At 39.5% G+C, this 21,837-nt stretch overlaps 1 protein-coding gene across 1 annotated transcript; it reads right to left on the reverse strand.

Moving 5' to 3' along the window:
• Window positions 1-538: 538 nt before the first annotated feature.
• Window positions 539-20,881, reverse strand: pitrm1 (pitrilysin metallopeptidase 1). The gene is made up of 27 exons (XM_074652277.1): window positions 20,527-20,881; window positions 18,953-19,058; window positions 18,572-18,678; window positions 17,994-18,145; window positions 16,783-16,897; window positions 16,433-16,529; window positions 15,398-15,558; window positions 14,933-15,059; window positions 14,074-14,162; window positions 12,963-13,091; window positions 12,611-12,724; window positions 12,059-12,155; window positions 11,177-11,311; window positions 10,092-10,230; window positions 9,285-9,401; window positions 9,043-9,172; window positions 7,371-7,491; window positions 6,903-6,979; window positions 6,617-6,782; window positions 5,976-6,076; window positions 5,735-5,855; window positions 5,582-5,632; window positions 3,852-3,964; window positions 3,612-3,734; window positions 1,659-1,804; window positions 1,033-1,135; window positions 539-911 (listed from the first exon to the last, which is right to left on the reverse strand). The coding sequence occupies exons 1-27, from the start codon at window positions 20,571-20,573 to the stop codon at window positions 818-820; spliced, it is 3,078 nt and encodes a 1,025-aa protein (XP_074508378.1). The 5' UTR covers window positions 20,574-20,881; the 3' UTR covers window positions 539-817.
• Between the last annotated feature and the right edge of the window lie 956 nt (window positions 20,882-21,837).

Raw genomic sequence — 21,837 nt, forward strand, 5'->3', positions numbered from 1 at the left:
AAAACTGTTGAACTAAAAAAAAAAATCACCATGTCTTTCTAGAATCAATTCACAGACCTCACTATGAACAGTTTCAAGTTGGTCAGGATGGAGGCATAATCAAGAAGAGTGTTTGACATATCAAGAATTTGTAACAAATGACGGAAAAAAAACATACGTAATACTAAGAAGAATAAATCAATTTACAGCTACGAATGAAAATAGTCTGTGGTTTTCAGAATCTAAGTAACAGAGATGACTGTTGAACTGCATTGAATCTAATATGACACAGCTTTGTAGGCGTGTTTGCACCGGTGATTTTTGTTATTTAAAACATTACATCATTTGTACACACTATCATCACTGTTGGGTTGAAAATGAGTTTTTAATTTGGTGACATTTCTGATATTATCCCATGTCAGGAATCATCTGGTCAAAGTTAATTTCCTGAACCACAGAGGAACCATATAATCCTTATTATACTGCAGAGAAAAGAAACTCACCCCACTGAAATCTTTTCATGATCACAAGATAATCAAAAATAAAGAGATGACTCAGATTTTGTTTTGACAATATTATACTGTAATGTCATGATCACATTTTCATTAATATGTACACAACAGAGTATATAAAAAGAGAAGCAATAATCTGAAGAATCAGATTATGACTACAACACTAATCAGTCCACATTCCTCCTCTCGGTATTGTGCGCAAGCTTCAGCCTTTTTGTAACCATTTCAAAACAATCCTAACAAGAGAAGTGCCTTTGTGTTTTCAGTACATAGTACGTCTTGACACCGTAACATTGTTCTCAATTTTGAAATAACTTCTGATCAGATTATTTAACAATCCATGAGGGATCTTTTTTAATCGTCTCGTTCTCCGGGCCCAGGATAGAAACGCCACACGTCCTCTGACCAGCACTGAGGTATCTGCAGGAAAACAAGACCAAGGACATTTGTTTTACACTTCATTTCAACTATATTACATGCAGAATGGTTAGTTCTTTATTTTCTCTCCATTTCTGTTTCGTAACAATTCTAAACATTTTACCTTTCGGCCACATCCACTAGGCTTGTGTGAGTGACAGCGAAGAGTCTTTCTCTGTGACTCTGGATCATCTCATCTGTGACTCCACTGAGGAAGCGACCCATTCCTGCATCACAAAGACACGGTGAACAAACTAGTGTCAGGCTTTAAAGCAGCAGAACCCAAAACAGCTTAAATTTAAAAAGGCAAGGCACATGACTAGCTAATTATTATGTTCATGATCAAGTTATCTTTCCATTATTTTCTTGATCAAACAATTGTGATGGGAAGTTTTTAAACCAAACAAAGTGAAATCTTTAAATTGTCCGACCAACAGTTAAAAACCCAAGAACACTCTATATGCAATGATGTAAATGTAAAGTGACATATTTTCTTTAGGTTTATTGTTGAATAGTTTCTCTTGGTGCAGTTTGACTGAGAGCTGCTGTGCAGAAACAGCTCAACACTGAAAGTTTAGTAACAAAACTGTTAAAGTTTAAAATCTCATTTTAAGAAGTCTAAAAAGCTGAACTCATGTATTCCATGATCATTATGATTGAATATAATATTTAATGATGCTCAAAAGATTTGATGTGAAAAAGTAACCCTCACTTTCTTTGAGATGATTGAGCACAGTGGGTGAGTCTCACCTTTGCCTGCGGGCGCCACGGGTGCGTCAACAGCTGAGAAGACGGACAGTTTGGCTTCATCGATGTCCTGCTGGGTGAACTGTCCCGACTTTGCCCAGTCCACACCTTTACGAAACGCAGACAAGGTCTGCACTGAGTTCGGGTCCCTTAGAGACAGATGAGACATGAACGTGAGGTCAACACACACTGTGAAACAGTCTAAAACACATAGATGTTTATCTTACAAAAGATAGACTAAGAGTGGTTTCATCTTACAAAACATAGACTAAGGGTGCTTTCACACCTAACCTGTTTGGTTGGAACAAACTCAGGTCAGTACGGTTCCTTTGGGCCGGAGTGAAAGTTGTCAATCAATCCCCGGTGCGGACCAAACAACCGAACCAAGACCTCTTTCTTGAAAAGGTGGGTCTCGGTCCACCTCCAAGCAGCCTCTGATGCGGTTTGTTTTGAGAGCGGAAGCAAACAAACCAACCACCGGATTTTATAATAGCAGATATGTGATTTTCGCATGATTTCAAAAACCTAAACTATTAATAAATCCATCTGCTGATGGTGAAATCTCTTCAGGAAGCGATGTGTATTTAAGGCCATGCACGTCAGTGTGGCTATTTTCCCTGATTATTAGGTCAAAAGCTGTTAAAACTGCTGTGCTTGTATCCGACTCTGTGTGCTTTGTAAAAAGTGTGTGACAACAATCCCACAGTAATACGCCTCATGCACGTGTCCGTGCGCATGATCGCCGTTCGAACTATGTGTTGGAACCAGACACCTGGGAGCATTAAAGTGGTGCATAAACGTCTGTCAGTCGTCATCATTTGATTTCCCCATGTGGGTCCTGATGATGCAGGATCACAATCGCCAAAACTGTCGAATCAGCAGTTTCTTTTAATTATAGAATTTAATACTCTATAATCATAAAAAATAATACAAATAAACACATGATATAAATAATAAAAAGGAAAATTAAACAGAAGAGTAAGCAAATAAGGGAATAAATTAAGATAAATAAATAAAGAAGCCAATTTAAACAGAAATATAAATTTATGTCACATTTTATCAATTAATTAATTAACGGCTACATTTTTTAAAAAGATTTTTGCTATATTTAAAGAAGTATTCTTCATGTTTACTTCTCTGGTTTGTTTGTAAAAAGTCAGTGTGAACAGGAGCCGGACCAGAACTAAAACACAACGATGCATTATTTGTTCCCCTTGGTTCGGACCAAATTAGCGGAACTACAGTTGTGAAAGCACTTTAAGTAAACCAGAAATGTTCACATCTGAGAGGCTGAAATCTGAGAATGTTGGTATTTTTTCTAAAAAAAAAAAGACTATGATTATCAATCGACGAATTGTTGCAGCTGTAATTCTTGTTTCTCCCGTACATTGACTTCCAACTCATCGTGAAGCTTACAACACTATTTCAGCCCGTCAACATCTCCCTCCCCCTTCAGAACTGAGGTAGAGTGTATTTTTAGCATTTTATGCTTTTGTCACTAGGTTGGCAGTGGAGAGATGACACGGGTAAGAGAGATGGAAACGAATGTCCCAGGCTAAAGTTGAACCAGGGACGTCGGTGTCTTAACCACTCGGCCACCAGAGTGCCCAATGAGGTGGATTTAATACACATAGCTAGTAAGGGATTATAGCTTTCACGTAGATTATCCAAGAAAGTACAACTATTCCATACTGTTTGTACACTGAAGCGTACAATAGGAAGACTGTTTTCAGGAGTTCACCAACTTTTACAAGTTTTCCTAAAGGAAGAGGATCCCTAAATGATATAAAATGTCCAATGTAGATATGAAATAATAATCTGTAACCAGCAAATGCTACGGTACGAATTTCTCATTGCATTTCCACCTCTGTGCAATAGGTAATATACAGTTTTGCAGTGTATTTGACAGTGCAATGCTGTCTAAAACTGTGACCAGTGTGTTGAACCGCTGCCCACCTGTATGAGTAAAAGGTGAAAAGACCTCCTCCCATCCTGGCCCCGCCCCCGTAGGCTCCCCCCTTCTCCCGGATCTCTCCATGAAGAAATTTCGCCGTCATCATCCTCGCCAAGATGTTCAAACTGACGAAGAGAGAAAATAAACACATCAGTCTGAGGATGTGGACGGAGTGAGTTCTACTGGAAATAATCATTCAGTGTCAAGTCAGCTTGGTCTTTGCCGTGCATTGGTGTGGTTACCTGGCGTAGTCCTCGTGGGAGAACGCCACCGTACGAATGCTCTCGCTGACAAAGTTGACGGGGAAAGGCAGCTGGAAGAAAGTTTTCATCTGACATGGCTGGAAATTCAGCTCCTGAAAAGTATAAGAGTAAAAACACACACCGCTTAATCCTAAATCAGAATTGGGTTATTCATCATTTATCGAACAAGACCATACCATACTACTATACATGCACAGGACTTTGTCTTGGAGGAATATGTGAAAAAAAACAGGTGTTCACATATAGTACAGCGTACAGTATAGAGTTAAAGGTGTAGGGATGTCCCCGACAAGAATTTACATAGTTGGATCTGATTAGGCTGCACATTTGTTTTGCTCATTGATTGACGCTGTGTGTTGTATTCATGGATGTATTAAGAGAACTGGATCCAGCGTTGGAGGTGGGGCCCCGTTCATTCCTATGAGAGTTGTTCATTGGCGCATGAAGCCAAAATGGCTCCACTTCCGTCTGGAAAAGTACCCGGTTCTTGGCGGAGCAGCGTCCGAGATGATTGGCACAGTAGCGTCCGCTCGGTCACATGACTTGGTCACGGGGTCCTAACGTCACGCCGTCGTCACGGCTTGCGCTCCAGCCTCGGTCTGGGTCTCACTCACATGAACGGAGGAAAGGAAATAACTCTGGATTCAGCTATTAGTGCGTTTTACAACTTTAAAAACTTCAGTTTTTAAATAAGGGCTATTAGAGTGTTCGTACTGGGGAGTTGATTCACCTAAAAAAAAATTATCTTCTGAGTGACAGACGTCTCTTTCCCAATGTCTAAGTCTATAGGAAAAAGTCTTTTTGGGTCCAATGCATCTCTTGACTGACACAGAAGTTGCAGTACCGCCGTTTGGCCACTACGAAAGTCGACGACCGGCGCATTTCCTGGGGGCTTGGTTGTATGTAGGGGATGTGTGTGTAGATGCGGCGCTGTCCGTAGTACTGAAACAGAGCGGAGGAAATTGATGAACCCACGGTTTCTTAATCTGCTTGCTTTTCGTGGTTGTAAATACAACTTTTGGCCCGAATTCCATGGTCCCGCAAATTTGGACAGCGCAACTTAGTCTGGGGATTTATTCACGTATACTAAGGAGTTATTTTACATTTTCTTATCAACCGTTTTATCAATATGCTGATATTTATACCAAAATAGGCTAAATATCATGATTTATTGGGAGAAACCTAGCAATTCTATGTAAAATCAGACATTCATCCCCCCCTTATATAGCCAGAATGGAATGATCCTTTGTTTCATAACCACATTGTTCTGCCACTGTGACGATTCAACTGTGAGATTGGCAGTCGAATCCGGCTCTTTAGATCAAATATTCGGGGTCACCCCTATAAAAAGGTGTAGTATTTTATATACAATATGTTGTAGGCAATTATGGAATATATTCCATCATAACACAAATGATCTCTCACCACCAGGCTGGTAATATTAATAAATAGTATTGATTCAAATCAGAAGGACATTTCTCATAAATCTTGTTGCTTCTATTTGCAAGAACAAAATGTGCCTCTTCACATCAAAGTTTTGCTTTTCTGAAAGGGGTTCGTCCCTACGTTTACACTCCTTTAATTACCTTCCATCACCAGAAACACTTCTGTTCTTAGTAATTATAGTAAACTCAATAAGACAGAAATATATAGAGGAACAAATACCAAGTGTAACACTTAAAGATGGTGATCAGCAGAAATGAACTTACAGAGATGAGTTTCCTACTCAGTCCGCGGTCATCCTGGGGGTCTAGTGGTCTCTAAAAACATAACTAAATATTAGATTTTGATTTGATCAACAAACTCAATATGACAAATATTCAGACTGGTTTATTGGTCCAGTTTGCCTGCTGATTCCATACCTCAATAATAGTAGTTCTGACAGGTTTGATTGTCCTTCTGTTGTCGGCGACATCCTTCATAAAACTCTCCAACTGTGCTGAGGTGTCAGACATTTTCTGTGGAGTTGCGTTGATTGCACACCTATAAGGACATTTGAATTTGAAGAGAGAGAAGTATGTTAAGTATTTAGAGTACAGTATGCTATATTCTGGTCATATGATAAAACATGATATAAGGAGGTGTACCGTAATATGAACCCACCTCATGTTGTCAGGGTTGAGAAGGTGTTTTTTGATCCTGGGTAGTGTCCGGATGACGTGGCTGAGGTCTGACATCTCAGCTATCCTCTTCATAAACTGCACCTGAGGTTCAAACAAACAAAACACAAAACAGCTGTTTCACAAACTGTTGACGCTGAGAAACAACAGGTACAAACAAAGAGAAGGGAAAAACAAAAAGAACTCTCTCACACATGTATAAAGAACGCAGAGCATGAAGACATGAAGTCTCCCATAGTAAGAATAATGATGTCCGGTGTCACTATCACTACAGATGGACAATATGGTTTAAACCAATATCACAATATTAATGAGAGGACCACCAAAACATATACTTCTTATTTCACAATAATGTAAAATGTATGCAACATCAGACATATATCTCCTAGCAGAGGTGGTGACATCGACACTCTGCTTCTGAGGAGAAAACGATTTTGGAAATATACACTGGGTGCTCTCACATCTAGAGGTCTTAGTGAAGACTTCTGTATTCAATCATTTCTGTGATGAGTATTTGTTATGGAATATAAATCATCATATGTCATATGTTCAGTGATATTTTATCAGTACTGTGATATGGATGTTTTGCCTGTGATGACTGCTCATGCATTCACTGCACAGTACCTGTTCCATCCCACCAAAAGTCTCCTGAAGGTGTCCTGCTGGAGTCAGGTGTCGGCCTGCGTGGGTCATGGCATACATGTGACCAGAGTAGGAGATCCCATTGGCCAACTCCTGCGCTGACATCATCACCAGCACTCTGAGGCGCTCCTCATCATCAAAGTGGGGGCTGGAAGAGAACACTTGCTAATGTTAATTTCTCTGCATCCAGCTCACTCCGCTCCATCAACTGATTGTCGTGTAAATATCGTCTCCAGCTGCTGATGATGTGACGTGTTGGAGAACATACCGGTTGAATATGTCGCTCCACAGCTGAAACATGTGAGGAAGGTTCCTCTCCAGGCAGGAGGAGAACAGGAGGACACCCTGAAACAGAGAGCACAGAGTCCAATGAGAGACACTCTTCCTTGTTTGGTGTTTTGAGAGGCCGTACTTTAACCTGCAGCAGTGAATCATCCTCAACCGAGACAAGACATCACTAACTGCATTTTCTTCATCCACATATTCCTTTTGAGAGGCAAGAGGCTGGAGCTTATCCCAGCATGCACTGGGCTGGAATCAGGGAGCCAAACTGGACTACTTCCCAGGTTTATACATTTCTAAGTTTCTGATTTGCATCGTATGTAATCAGCACACAGAGCACTGAGGATGGAAATCAAACCAACCTGATTCTGCAAAATACACAGTAGGTTTCCTTTTTAAATTTATAGGCTTCAGTGCATTGTTTCTGACACCAATACACCGAGCTGACACTGACCTGCTCGTACATGTCCAGCTGGGTGGAGTCATTGGTGACCTGTGTGGAGACAGACATGCCCCCTGTCCTCAGGTCCTTCTGCTGGGCCTGTTGCCTGTAGTCCAGAGTTCCACAGCCCATCCTAATTACACAGACAGAAACACAGCCAGACTTTAAAATGTGCTTTACGATTTATAAAATAGGGCCGCCCCGAATGCTTCGAAGCGCCGAAGATTCGACCGTTGCCATGGTAATCGAGTATCAAGTATCATAGAATCAAGTATGCAATAACAAAGTATAAATCCCAAAATAGCCCATGAAATAAGGAATAATTCCTCAACATTATAATTATTAGTAGTTATTCTCAGATGGATTATCGCCGTTTGTTGTGTGTAGAGGTGCGTGTGTGTACAGTAGTACGGCAGCGGCACTGCCTCAGGCACTGAAACGGGGGAAATGGAAACAAACGGAAGAATATATATTGGCCTTCTGGGCTGCTCCACAAAGCTTCAAATACCTTCAAATATTTATCACCAAAGCTTTGAAGCCCAAAAAAATGGTATTCGGGACAGCTCTATTATAAAACATGTACAGTTTAAGGGCACTTTCACAAGCCATAGTCTGTTTGGCTAGCTAGTCCGAATCAGAGTGAAAGGGACACTTTTGGTTAGTAAAGCAGACAAAATGAAAACAATAATTCGCTGTGGGTCGAATGTATCTTTTTCGTCTTGAGAGCTGCCACTTCTCTGCAGGGAAACGCAGACTTTGAAATATTGCTGTCAAAGTTTTTCCACTTTGACTCGGCACTGATCTACTGTCTCCAATCCCTTCTCCTCCAGTTTATCTCCAATCACTTTATAAACGTCAATTCTTTGTGGTCTTTATTTGTCATATTCTGTACGTTCTCTTCGGCCCAGATGTCAAGCAAACATCTAACTTCTGCAGGAGTCCAGGTCCGTCCTCTCTCAGTCATGTTAACCTGTCGTTTACCTGTGTCCATCTCAGCAAATGCCCGCACAGGCAGCCTGTGTTTTGCTTCACTTCCTGCAGTTGGGTCGGTTTATATTCTCAATTCAATCAAACTGCCGTAGGGTTCACTAGGAAACGGTCCGAGACCACCTCTCCCAAGTGGTCTCGGACTGATTGTTTCGGTTCGCACCAGACTACGATTACCGCGTTCACAACTGGCAAAACAAACCGCACCAGGGGTTGAACCGCAACAGAGTCAGATTAAAACAGACCAAATGTTGGCTTGTGAAAGCACACCAAATACATACAAAAGATACAGTCTATCCGTCTCAAGCTCACATTTTAATTACAATACACAGACTGTACAAAACATTTCTAAAATCCTGCTATTGAGGTGCAGCCTTTTTAAAAAAAATCCAGACGTCACTGCTCTCGGATCCTCAAACTCCGCCACTGATCCACTGATCCACTGTTTCTCCTCCACTTGTGATCAGTATAGATTTATAAAAAGAAATGAAAAAGGAAGAACCGAGATGAACTGGATTAATTTCAGCGTTGTGCTTCATAAAAGCTACCTCTAATGTGTTTTTGTACAGTCAGTGTACATGTACTGTATGAAACATGAACACAATCAGAGAAACACAATAGACGACAAAAAAGTTACGACTTCTAAACTTCGTCTATTCCAGATGTTGTGGTTTTACTGACTGGGAGATTAACTCACCTGGTAATGACACTGCAGAAGAGCGGGACATAAAGCCTGAGGTCCTCCGGCAGGGTGTTGAGACTGCACATGGCTCTGAAGTAAACCAAGCCGTTGGTGGGCTGCTCACAGTACTGAACTGGTACACCTCCTGTGGAGATTAGGAGAGGAATGCCTGTTAAGAGTTTCACCGAACACTCTTAACTTGGGTGATGAAAATGCAAATGTGATATGACTGTAATGTCGCAGACAATGTGCTGTACCTGCAGTGCCGATTTGAACAGGAGTGATGGGTATTGTGGGCTCAATGTCAGACACTTTGAGTGCAGGCAAACAGGAGGCATCCTGAGTTTTACTCTGAGCAGCCAGCAGCTCCAGACCTTTCCAGGAAGAGAAAAAAACACACCACTGTGATGTCGAGTAGACCCTTGAATCAGAAGTGCCTTCCATTACATCCTAGTTTAGTCACGTGTTCGCAGGGTACTCATCAGAAATCTATGACCGGTGAAAGTCTTGGTGTTGATTTCTGACATTGTTTTAAGATTCATGTTACTTGTTATCATGTACACAACAATTACAGAAGCAGTTGTCAATGAAAATCTTCTATCAAGTCTCAAGCTCCCTCCAACAACGCTAATTAAATATGTATAAAAAGAAAATCACACAAGTAAAAATACAAAAGAACATTGATTAAGACTTTGTGAACTGACCTTCTTGCAAAGGAAAAGAGATTCAACTGCACACATTGTGCAGTGACTTACTATAACAATATGTCAATATATTTTATCTGTTCAAAATGTACCTTAAAGCGAGATTTGTCAATTATTTAATACTCTTATCAACATGGGAGTGGGCAAATATGCTGCTTTATGCAAATGTATGCATATATTTATTATTGTAAATCAATTAACACAAAACAATGACAAATATTGTCCAGAAACCCTCACAGGTACTGTATTTAGCATAAAACAATATGCTCAACTCATAACATGGCAAACTGCAGCCCAACAGGCAACTGTTTGTTAACACATTATTATTATTGCATTAACTCTGACGGCCCTCATTCTTACCTTTCTCATAGATGTCTTTTCTGTCACCGTCAGACAAAGCCTGAATCTTTTTCTGGAGCTTCTCCTCCTCAGCCTTGGCCTGCTTCTCCAAGTAGGCCTCATCTGGGCTCATGGACAGGGTCAGCCTGTGTGTGTTTTCCTGCAGAAGGACAGAAAAACACAAATTAGCATTAAATCCTAAAATTCAACTAGAGGACTTGAGGTAAAGCTACTGGTGACAGCCAGTATCTGTGCTGATGCCAGAAAAGAGACTTAAAACCCAACCAGCACCAGGGCGGACCTCTTCCTGAAAAGGATGCTGGGGATGTCAACTGGAAAATACAGTTAAAGTGTATTTCATCATAGAAAAAAGATTTCCATTTCATTAAAGTTACAGCCTGTATGTGTTCTTTTCATTTGCCAAACAATAATATATCCTTGCAATAGTAAGCTTTTATATTTTTTTGTTAACAGATTTAGAACTTTTTTGTTAAAAAAGCAGAGTTCCCACACCTTCTTAAACTTTACATTCAAGGACTTTTCAGGCCAAATTTCCTCAGATTCAAGGATCCAACACGGCATAGTTTGAGACAGGGATCAAGGTTAATTATATGGATGTCTCACTGATCTTTAACAAGCCAGTTTTTGTAAATGTCTGGTGAGCCACGAGTCCTGGAGTTCACATTTTCCAGGTATAGCTGGAGGTTCGCTAAACGCTGGCTTTCTCGCCGCTGTTTAACCTGCATCATTTGATTTGACTTTAATCACTCATGCACGTGACCGTTGCGTATTCTCAAAGAAGGTGGAACATGACATATGTATTTATTTACTAATGTTGTGTAAAAATAATAATATTGATAATCAAGCACTTTCAATGACCCATGTCTATTTATTTCTATTTTCAAACACTCAAACAAGTCATGATTTTTACCCTCAAATTCACACTTTCAATTACGAAATCACACCCCCCTCTCTCTCTTACTCCCAACCACTGGGAGTCAGTTAAGATATGAATCCAGACTGCTGCACGTTGCCCCCTTTTTTCATCTGCAATCAACTTGCAACTACTGTATACTCGAGACACACAAAAAATTGTTTTTATTCACCTTGAAGTAGTGCTGAACTTTGTCCTCCAGGAAGCGAGGGTTTTCCTTCAGGGCTTGTCTAAACTCTGCAACGCTGTCACTGAGCTGCAGCAGCTCCACCGGGTCGCCGTCATGGTTCCACGATGATGCTATGTACTAGGAAATACACAAACAAAATGACAAGAGTGAGGAAAACCAACATGTAAAAACAGCAGCTCTGAAAAAAAAGAAGATTTCCTCAAACAGCTAAAGCAGTCAAGTATCTTGTTTTACTCTTTCTTCCTCTTATTTCAGAGCTGGATTTCATAGCATGACTTATACTTAATAATACAGACAAGTTGTCTACTAATGCACATATATAATTAATTTTAAATATTGATGTAAATGTTTAACTTTTAAACATTGTATTCTTTTTGTTATCATGGATTTTGGACAAAGAGGAAGGTCTCTAGAATTATAGTAAAATATCCAACAGGAGGAAATCAGCAAATAAATTGCTCAGGTCACAAGATAGTCTCCCAGGACAATAACCATGGATGTTTACATTCTTGATTTGTATATAAATATACAGAAAAACACGGGGAACAAATAGAAGCACAAGATTTAATGCAAACCAACATCCCTAGTGTCGCTAACATGCCTCCCACATGGGGCCCTTAGTGAGGGAAAAGGCAGAAGAATTGGCAGAGAGCCAGTAAATAGCAAGTAATAAATAATAAAAATACAAATGTCATTAGATGGTAATCTGCATGAGAAATACATATCATTTGTTATAATAATCATCAGCTTAGTGATCAATTCGACATAGACAGACGTGATCACTGTAAGCGGTTTCCACTGTACATGTAGTGTTTATTTTGTGGAAACAAAACGAAGGTTACAGATACACAGCAGTGAACTCACCGAGGCCAGAGACAGGCCGAAGTTTGTGGACTGGTGTTTCATCTGGATCTCAATCTTATGGAGGAGAGCCTCAATTCTTTCCTCCTCAAAGCCTTCCCTGTGAACGACGACAAGAGAAGTGAGTCAAGTTGCTCTAACAGTACATACTGTGGAAATCTGTTCTGTCTCTTCCAACTGGCTCATTTACCAACATGCTATTTTCTCTTTTCCCCTTTTCCTGTTAAACACTTTGTAACTACCATTTCAAAACCATTTGAAAAGTGCTATATGTAAAAAGTTGACTCTTTCTACGTAGTTAACCCCCAAAATATACCAATTTATGATAGTCATTGAACAGAGATGAGATGAAAGATGAGGAGCTTCCACCTTTATAAAACTATGGCTGTTCTATCAAACATTCGTGGCTTTATTAAAACAACTTTAGGAGCAACTTTGTAAAATAAATGATACTGTCATCAACTTTGAGTTGTACTCTTCACTTGAATCAGTGCACATTTAATATCAAGCCATGAAATCATAAACCACAGTACCAAATATGACTGTGGTACTTACTTGATGATGTCATCGATGGTTTGACTGATGATTTGTTTCACCCTCTCCGTGTCCTCCTCAGCCATTCCCTGCAGTCCAATGCTGAACGAAGCCTCTTTGGTGCTGCCGTCATACCTGAACAACAGGACATTTCAACACGCTCTCAACAAATACATGAATGTCATGGACACTTAATGGCACTGCGTCAAAGACACGTGGTCAAATACTGAAGATGATTTGTTTTATCCCACAGATGAGCTGGACAAGAGGGGATGCAGTAGTTGGCTTCCCAATCGAACCAGTAAAATCAAACTGTAACTGATCCCATCTTAGTATAATGTAGATTTGCTGTTCTTAAAGCCCATATACACACCCTGCGACAGAAGAGAAGTCGGTTCCTATCTTGGGTTCAATGAGAGCCTTGTAGAAGGGAGAGTTTGGTCCAGAGATCATTAGAGATGACAGCAGGCTGAGAGTAAAGCCTTCAAACGTGTCAGTGATGCTGCAACAGAGGAACAAGAACAGGAGATCAGATGTTACTGAATAACAGGGCAGACTCCAAAGCTTCACTTTTTAAAGAGACATGCTGTATGATGTCTTTTTGTACTGAGGAAGAAACAAAAGCTGTCAACATGACTATATAAACCACTGTAAACAAGGGTCAACAAGAAGATCAGGAGAAACAGAGGATGCGTATCTGTGGCTTCAGAATCTCATAAATGCCATCCTATTTAAAAGGGACTGTTTGTAACTTTTTAAGCGTATAAATGTAGCGGGTCGGCACACATGCGCGTTCGCATATGCGCGCTCGCGTGTGGCCGGAGCCTCGTCTCCGCTGCCTGCTCTCCTTCACTCAGACAGCACGCGCGTCCTCGCTGTCTCGCTCCACCTCTAGACGTGAACGCGCGCTCACTCCACACTGCAGAAGAGTTAGTTTAGCTCTGAGAATATCTAGTGAATGTACAGTGGACGTTTGTGCAGAAATAAATACTGCAGCTCCTTCAGACCAACAGAGGTTTCCCGTGTCTTGTGAAGTGACGGGGCTCCTCAACGAGTTACATTATCGTCTCATAACCGACCGGGTGCCGGTGTCTTCGGCTGCGGTCGGGAGGCAATAACGTAACTTGTTGAGGAGCCCCGCTTCTGAAGCCTGCGCTGAGCAGGAAAAGCCAACACTAGGATCAGCATTGATTCATGGAGAGACCTTGGTCTGGTCAGCTAACATTACTGCCAAGCAGCTGAAATATAAGAGTGATATTGTGCTTTTAGCTGACGTCTGCCGCCTCACTGTTTTGAGCGATGCTCGTTCATGTCTATGTAGAGCGAGCAAGCGTGAGCTCGACGCTGACTTTCGTTGATTTCAAGGCCACAGGTGTCGCTATTAAGCAGCATTTCTGAATCTTACAAATAGTCCCTTTAAGTAAGTAAGTACAAATGTCTCCGTGAAACACAGCAGGAAATAGAGAGTAGTGATGTGATCTTACTCTCCCAGCAGGTAGCTCACACACAGCGTGTCCTGCCTGGCTGGATCTGGAGCCATCGCATCAGGGCTGCAGGTCACATGGTCTTCTCTCTGGGAAACCAATGAGATTCACAGTGAGGTCACACTGGCTATTCCATGCATTTCTGTTTCTAAAAATAAAACAATGGAACCATGCATGCAAGTGATAATTAAATACATGATGAGATTAAATAATTCAAACTGAAATCAACACAATACTTAGATAGTACTGGAAACCATTTTCCAAAAGAATGAAATGCAAGACGTGACTTGTGTCTTTATTTGTTTTGTATTTTCAGTGAGACTGTAGACAACCTTTTGTTGTCTATGTAGATGCGCGGAAGTCGTGCTCAAAAGCGAGAGCAACGTTGTCGTGGTGCACATACTGTATATGGCAACACGCCTATTTTTTGTTCGTTTTTTTTTTTATCCCAACTTTTTCGAATGCAGCAAACACAGCAGAAGTCATGTGACAATAATTAACCAATCAGCTACTGTGAGGGATTCATGGTGCTGCAAATCCATTTATCTTTGTTTTGACTTTGTTTAGTCAGTGAAGCTTTTACCGCTAAATTACCGCAACTTCATCATCATCGTACAGGTTTTGGTTGCTTAGTAACGGCAGGTGCAACAGGAGCGTAACCTCCCAAGCACCTTGGATAAAATGATGAAAGCACGTTATTTTACTCAGCCTATGTTGTTAATACAGATCAAATTGGATTTTCTTTAACAGAAGCAGCAGGAATCCTTTGAGTTTGACTGTAGTGGATTGTTTGTTTTGTCATCTCAAATACCCTTTCACACTTAGATGTTATAGTAATATTTCTGAATTATGAACTCACAGGGCTGCCCCAGTGTGGCTGGGAGGGGACCTCAGTGTTCGGGTTGATGCGTTCAAACTTGGACAGAGCTTCCTCTTCAATCTGCTGCAGATGCTGCTCCAACGGCAAATCTCCGTAGGTGAAGAACCTGAAGAACGTATAGAGGGTGTATGTGTGTTTGTATTATTAAAGTTTCTTTTAGGGAACGTGTTAAAACATATATGTAACATTTTAAAAGCTGTATGGTTGCTGTCCTGTCACAGAAACATGGGAGTTTCTTTTTAAGAATCTCTTTTTTTTCCTTTTGACAGTCTGTTTCAAATGTTTGACACTATGACACGGGTTAATGCTGTAAACCTCAATGTGAATTTCAACTAGGAAAATATTAAAAAAAAAAAAAAAATACCAGAATGAACGAGTACAAATAAAACTGAACAACACATGTTCCCATTCTTTTCTAGGCTGTGTAAGTGTGTGTCCCTCTACCTGGCGTTGCTGGGGTGGTAATGTGTGGCATGGAACTGTTTGAGTTGCTCCCAGGTGAGGTCGGGGATGGCTAGAGGCTCTCCTCCTGACACCACAGAGTAGGTGTGGTCTGGATACAGCTTGTTCTGGAGGTGCTGGGCGTACACACGCTCGTTTTCTGACTGCGAGAATACACAAACATACAAACACACACAAATGATTATTTCAGATTCTGACACTGCTGATATGGTAAATTTCAAATTGTTCTTTTTGTTTTCATTCTTCCAACCACATTAGTTTGTTGGTTTAATCTAAATCCCCTCTCCCACCATTTGTTTCAGTCGAACTTTATCTCTCAACGTTGTATCTGTCCTTGTTTTCTTTGTGTAGCCTTGCTGTGTTTTTGTCTTGGATTACAGGACATTTTGTTCAAGGAAAGTGCAACTGCACCAAGAAAATATTTATATATTTTTTTACTAACCTTTTCTGTGTTATAGTTTTATATTACATCAGTGTATTAGTATAATTAGTGCAGTGCCCATTCGTGGCGTAGCCGTTCGGAGCGGCCCGATTGCTTGGCCCTAAGGAAGTGCTGCTTGCAGCGTTGTCGAGAACCGCTCATCACTTGTTGATTCCAGGGAAGTTAAGAAGAGTTTAGTTGTAACGTTAGTGTATCCAACATCCAGCAGCAAAAGTGGACTGCAGTCAATGAGCCGCAGTCTGCCCGCTGCGGATGACATGCTGGAAAGTCTGCAGAACCCCGGATCCCCGCCCCCGGCAATACACCCACCAAGTGTGAAATAGATTGGATGAACGGTTCTCAAGTTATGCGAAGGACACACAGAAAGACAGACGGACAGAGATTCTTTGCTTTATAGTTAGGAAAGTAGGAATAACTTATTTGTGCATTAAATGTTTAAACTGTTGGGGAGTTTATACCGTAAAAGCACCAAAATGGCCTGTGTGTGTGTGTGTAAAAAAAAGCACTGTATAGAACAGATGATTGCTATGCATATGAAATGGTAATGACAGTGATTGGATGACGTTTTGACTTACAAAAGCCCCCTTCATTTCATTGAACACCACTCCTTTAAACACCAGAGGGGAGTTGAGATCTGTGGGGTTTTCATTCTCCAGCCTCCAGCCCTCCTGCCTGGAAGATCAAGACATACAGAGTTAAAACATGGTAATGATAGGGATATTTGCTAATTATTGGTCTGTTTTAGCCCACTGATGGACAATACAGTGAGTAACTGACTGTTAAAGACTCACACAATCACAACCAAGTGTTTAAAAGTTAACTTTGGCTACTGTTTTGTTTTAATGCCATCACGTACTTTATAAAGTAAAATTGAGCAATTCTAGCATTGTAACATGTATAACTGTGCAGAAATAGTCAATCTCACCAGAAATCCTGTTCTCGTAAACAAGGGAAGAAAACTGCATCCAGATAGACCGACAGAAGATTCTGGAAGTCCTTCCCATTTTGGGTTGAGAATGGATACATGGTGTAGTCACTGGCTGTTCATGAGGAAGCAAACAAACAAACATCAACCCATGCAAAGAGCTCATCAGCCAGGTGAGACGCCACAGGCAAATACATAGTTGTTTTTTATTCACTGATCAATTTTGAAATTTGGGGCTTTTTGCTTCCATAACATGTCTTCTTTCAAACTAGTGGAAAGAAAACATCCTATATACACAATTAGGTGTTTATTTTACTACTTTGTCTATTTGTGTCTGTAGATTTCTCCTAAATTCACCAAAAGTTAGCATTAGATAATGCCTCATTTCCATATTTAAACACTGAATTTCAGAAAACTTGTAATACAAAAAATAATTGTCTTCATATAAGCAATCAACTGGGGACGTTTCATGGTGATATCTCTTAGTTCAATGTTTACCCTATTCACAATGTATTGTCTCCCCTTAAGAAATGGCCAACCATCATGTGGAACTCCTTTTCTTTTCTTTAGAAGCTGACTAGTAAAATAATAACAGTAGCTTTTTAATTAATGAAGTATTGGTGCATGTAAACTCTCTCTCATCTCCAATACTTAAACCACTATAATACATGTTCAGATATACTATATAATAACAAATACAGATTTATATAGCAATTTCAAAAGCTCTCAAAGATGCTTTATATACTGTAGAATCAAATAATGAATACAAAAAAACAAGCAGTAAACTCTTTAATACGGACAGAAAAAGATAAGAATAAAATGAAAGAAAATATTAGAATAAAATTAAATTAATATAATTAATTAATTAAAAATGTGTGGGAGGGGGATTTAAATTAATATCATAAAAAATATATGTATAAAATAAGAACAAAAGTGAATCCATATATTTTGATTTGTAAACACTATACAATCTTAACTGCTGGACAGTCAAGCAGAGCAAGTCCATCGCAGTAATGTGGGACTAATGAAACCTCTGGTAAACCACAAACCCTAGATTATTTCCATGTACATGCATTAAACCTGGCTAGACACTCAGTCACTCATTCGTTTTCTATCCAGGATATTTGGATATAAGCACACTTTTCCCAACTGCTTTGCTCACAGACTCAGAGGTCACTCTGTACATTTAGGACCAAATGATTGTTCTGTACCTGTGAACGCGTTCATGAAGGTGGACAGGGACCTGTTGAGCATCTTGAAGAAAGGGTCTCTGCAGGGGTACTTCTGAGATCCACACAGCACCGTGTGCTCCAGGATGTGTGGGACCCCTGTGCTGTCCATGGGGGTCGTTCTGAGCTGGACACTGAAACACAGGAACAAGAACAAGAACAAGAGGCATTGGATTTATTTTCTTTTTTGTACAAGGTAAAGTGTGACTGCAGAGAGAAAGTTAAAAATCTGTTGTCAATAGACAATTGAGCATATTTTTTATGCTAAATGCAGTACCTGTGAGGGTTTCTGGACAATATCTGTCATTGTTTTGTGTTGTTAATTCATTTCCAATAATACATATATACATACATTTGCATAAAGCAAGCATATTGGCCATGCCATGAGTATTAAATACTTCACAAATCTCCCTTTAAGGTACATTTTGAACAGATAAAAATGTGCGATGAATTTGCAATTAATCGTGATTAACTATGGACAATCATGCGATTAATCGCAATTAAATATTTAAATCAATTGACAGCCCTAATAAATACTGCTGAAACACATTTCAACCTACCTGAAGAGGTTATTGGAATCATCTCTGGCTGCATGGAGGTACTGAGCTCCAGTTTTATCATGGGTCAACTTCACTGCTGTGAGAAACAAGTCAGGGACCTCCACAACCTGGGAAACACAGAGTTAGCAGCTGAAATGACCATTTGTTTGATAGCAGTAGACACTTTCATTAAGGGTCAAGGTCTTGTCGCAGCCACTGAATCAAACCTTGTAACAACTGGTGGTACAAGATTCACAGAACGTCCTTTTAAAAATTCAACCAGAAAATGTCTGATGTACTTGCAAAGTTTTGTTCCACACATGCATTTTGACCTCCACGGTGTTCATACAACATTACTTCATAAGTCTTAAATGATGCTACTTTGAGTCAAGCTAACTTTACCTCTCTGACTGTAAAGCCATGGATGTTCTGTCCTGGTTGGTACTGACAGGCTCTCTCTTTTGCTGAAGTGCTCTTCAGCTTCCATGTATGCTGCCGTCCATTCAAACTGGGAGAAGGAAATAGTTAATAGTACAAAGAATAACTCGCCCATCTTTGCACAAACAAATGCAGATCTCATATCAGGATATTTTACAGCGTTGCGTTGAGTATCTGGTGTTTTGGCTGACACATTGCCCACAGCAGGACAATAATAATGATGCTGCTGAAGCTTTAATTAGAAGTTTCCTCTATTCCAAAATGTATCTGTCCAAAAACATACTGCAGCCACACAACTACCATGTGGACCTTCAGTTCAAAGATGAAAAGAGGTAGATACTGTAAAGGTAGAAAAGAAGAATTGGGAATGAACATGACTTGTGTGGGTATTATTGCTTCATCTTTCATTGCAGATATTGACTTTGCAGCGTGTGCATGCATTTAAAAGTCCTGCATTCAAAATGTTACTTAAGTAGAAGTACAAAAGTAGTAGCATCAAAACATACTTAAAATACCAAAAGTAAAAGTAGTCATTATGCAGAATGTTCCATTTCAGAACAATATATATTATACCATTGGCTTATAATTATTGATGCATTAATGTGTTCATCACTTTAATGATGCTCATTTTAACTACTTTATATACTTAATAATGATATACTACGTAACAATACATCATAGTTTATTAGTTGATTTATATTTTGTATTAAGAATCTGAATCTGCAAAGTTGCTAGAAACTAATATTGTCAAATGTATTGAGGCTAAAATTACTATATTTTCCTCTGAGGTGTAGTGGAGTAGAAGTATTCTTATTCTTATTCTTTATTTGGATCCCTAGTACTCTTCCTGGGGTCCACACACAACAAAAACATAACATATAACAATACATATAACTCATTTTAAAGAAACACAATAAAAACATGTTCAAGACAAATCAAATAAAAGTCAGGTGTCAAAGCAGCAACATCAGCAAACAGAGTGAAACACAGGAGAGGTATAAAAGGTATACAAAAATGATAAAAACAATAATAGAGATATAAAAGATACAGAGTGAATGGGTGAACATAGTGTGAACAGTGCATCAATAAATAAATGTAGTATGTGCAATAAATAAATGTACATATGTGCAGTCTATAAAGTGGTATATAGGATGTATAGTGTAAGTAAGTGTAAAGTGGTTAGAGTCATAGATGGTTGCAGATAGCCTAAAGCTATAATCTGGTACGGTGCATCAAATGGTAACATTTATGTTTTAAACCGTACATGGTCCCTTTTAAATGAAATAATAAATAAATCAAATCAAACTATGAACAGTAACGTTAACTAGAGAAATCCTATTTGGTGACATCAGCTGTTGCATCAGTTTAAATACCTGATGTGACATGTCGACAAAGCAGCCACACTGTCACAGACAGTCAGTGAATGTTGTCGTGACATTATGAAGTCAACAGCACACACAGGTAGCGTTTAATTGATGAGCAATGTGCCAGGTGTGTTCCATGGTGTGTTCACGCTAACGTGCTGCACCGTAACTCACCTCAGAAATCGGAGTTTGTGCAGCACCGTCTTCGTTTGCCGGAACATGGCTTTGCTGTAACTTGCAAAATTATTCCAGTACCGGTATGTCCACTCCCAGTATGTTCGGCTATCAACAATTAAACTATTATAATCAAATAATCAATTCCACGAGCAATAACTCCACATGATTCCGGCTGCGCATCCCGGGTCGCTGTCCTCTCTCATGCCTTGTACTACAGATGACACATGGGATCAGTTGCGCACATGAAAAATGGCCTCCACACCTGCGCAGTTCGTAGATCTGACAGCCACATATCACTGAGTTAGACCCATCCATGCGCAGTGAAACTCTACTAGTACTCGCTGAGCAATTTTCTACACCCGTAAGCTGAACGTCCACCTACCAACATGCTTGTTTTCGGTTGGTCGAGCTGGAATGGAGAGCAGATATGATTGGCTGTCTGTTACATCACTAATATTATCCAACCATGACTCTGGTGAGGGGAGTTTTTGAAGGGCAGCACATGTAAAACATAATTAATACTAGTTTATATCACACATTTTTTGCAAATTCAAATACAGCGTTAATGTTAATTCATTTAAAACTATCTTAGGAGTTCATCTTCTATTATTTCTGTTTAGTTGTAATGCTGTCTCTTTTCCAGCAGATGTCGCTGTAAGATCATGTTTGACCAAGTTAGTCACAGAGGTAGTTTTAATATTATAGTAGTAACTTTTTTTCCTTCTAAATGTTCCACTCTGGCATTCAAAGTAAGAGAAAAATGGGAAACACATATTTTTAAAGCGCAACTGAACAAACTTTATTGTGAAAAAAGTGCATACAGTCCCCACATTTATCTTAAACTTTCCATTATATTTACATACATTAATACAGAATTATTAAGACTGAACTTCAGTGTTGCTAAGCAACTTTTATATTTGCCATGACATTGCAAATTGCATGTACTGTAGTGTAGAGCTTGAAAACCGAATAAAGAATCTCTGTTTCAAAGGAAAAACATTTTTTGTTGGTATATTTTATTATTATTATTTTTTATCATTATTGATGATTGATAGTTTAAAATTGTATTTTAACCACTTCCAGACTTATTTATATGCTGCAATCGACTAATTGGTGTGTCAAAATACCTTTCCATCATTGACATGCTAAGAGTTTCTGCACTTTAATCCAAGTATGTGCTGCCTGCAGGCTTAAAAAATAATTCTTTAATCTGTCCTATCTTCTTTTCCTTCATTTTTTTATTTACCCTAAATGAATGAAGCACATTAATAATTTGAGTATCTTCAAAGAAAACCCATGTAAAACACT

This window comes from Sebastes fasciatus, chromosome 11 (genome assembly GCF_043250625.1).
Source record: "Sebastes fasciatus isolate fSebFas1 chromosome 11, fSebFas1.pri, whole genome shotgun sequence".
NCBI classification, from domain to species: Eukaryota; Metazoa; Chordata; class Actinopteri; order Perciformes; family Sebastidae; genus Sebastes; species Sebastes fasciatus.

Excerpts from the sequence above, each read along its gene's own strand:
- pitrm1 (XM_074652277.1), bottom strand. The coding sequence starts at position 20,573 with ATGTTCCGGCAAACGAAGACGGTGCTGCACAAACTCCGATTTCTGAG. Across the intron at positions 15,060-15,397 it reads TACCACCCCAGCAACGCCAG|GTTCTTCACCTACGGAGATT; the intron begins GTAGAGGGACAC and ends TACGTTCTTCAG. Across the intron at positions 6,783-6,902 it reads TGGAGCGACATATTCAACCG|CCCCCACTTTGATGATGAGG; the intron begins GTATGTTCTCCA and ends GTTCTCTTCCAG.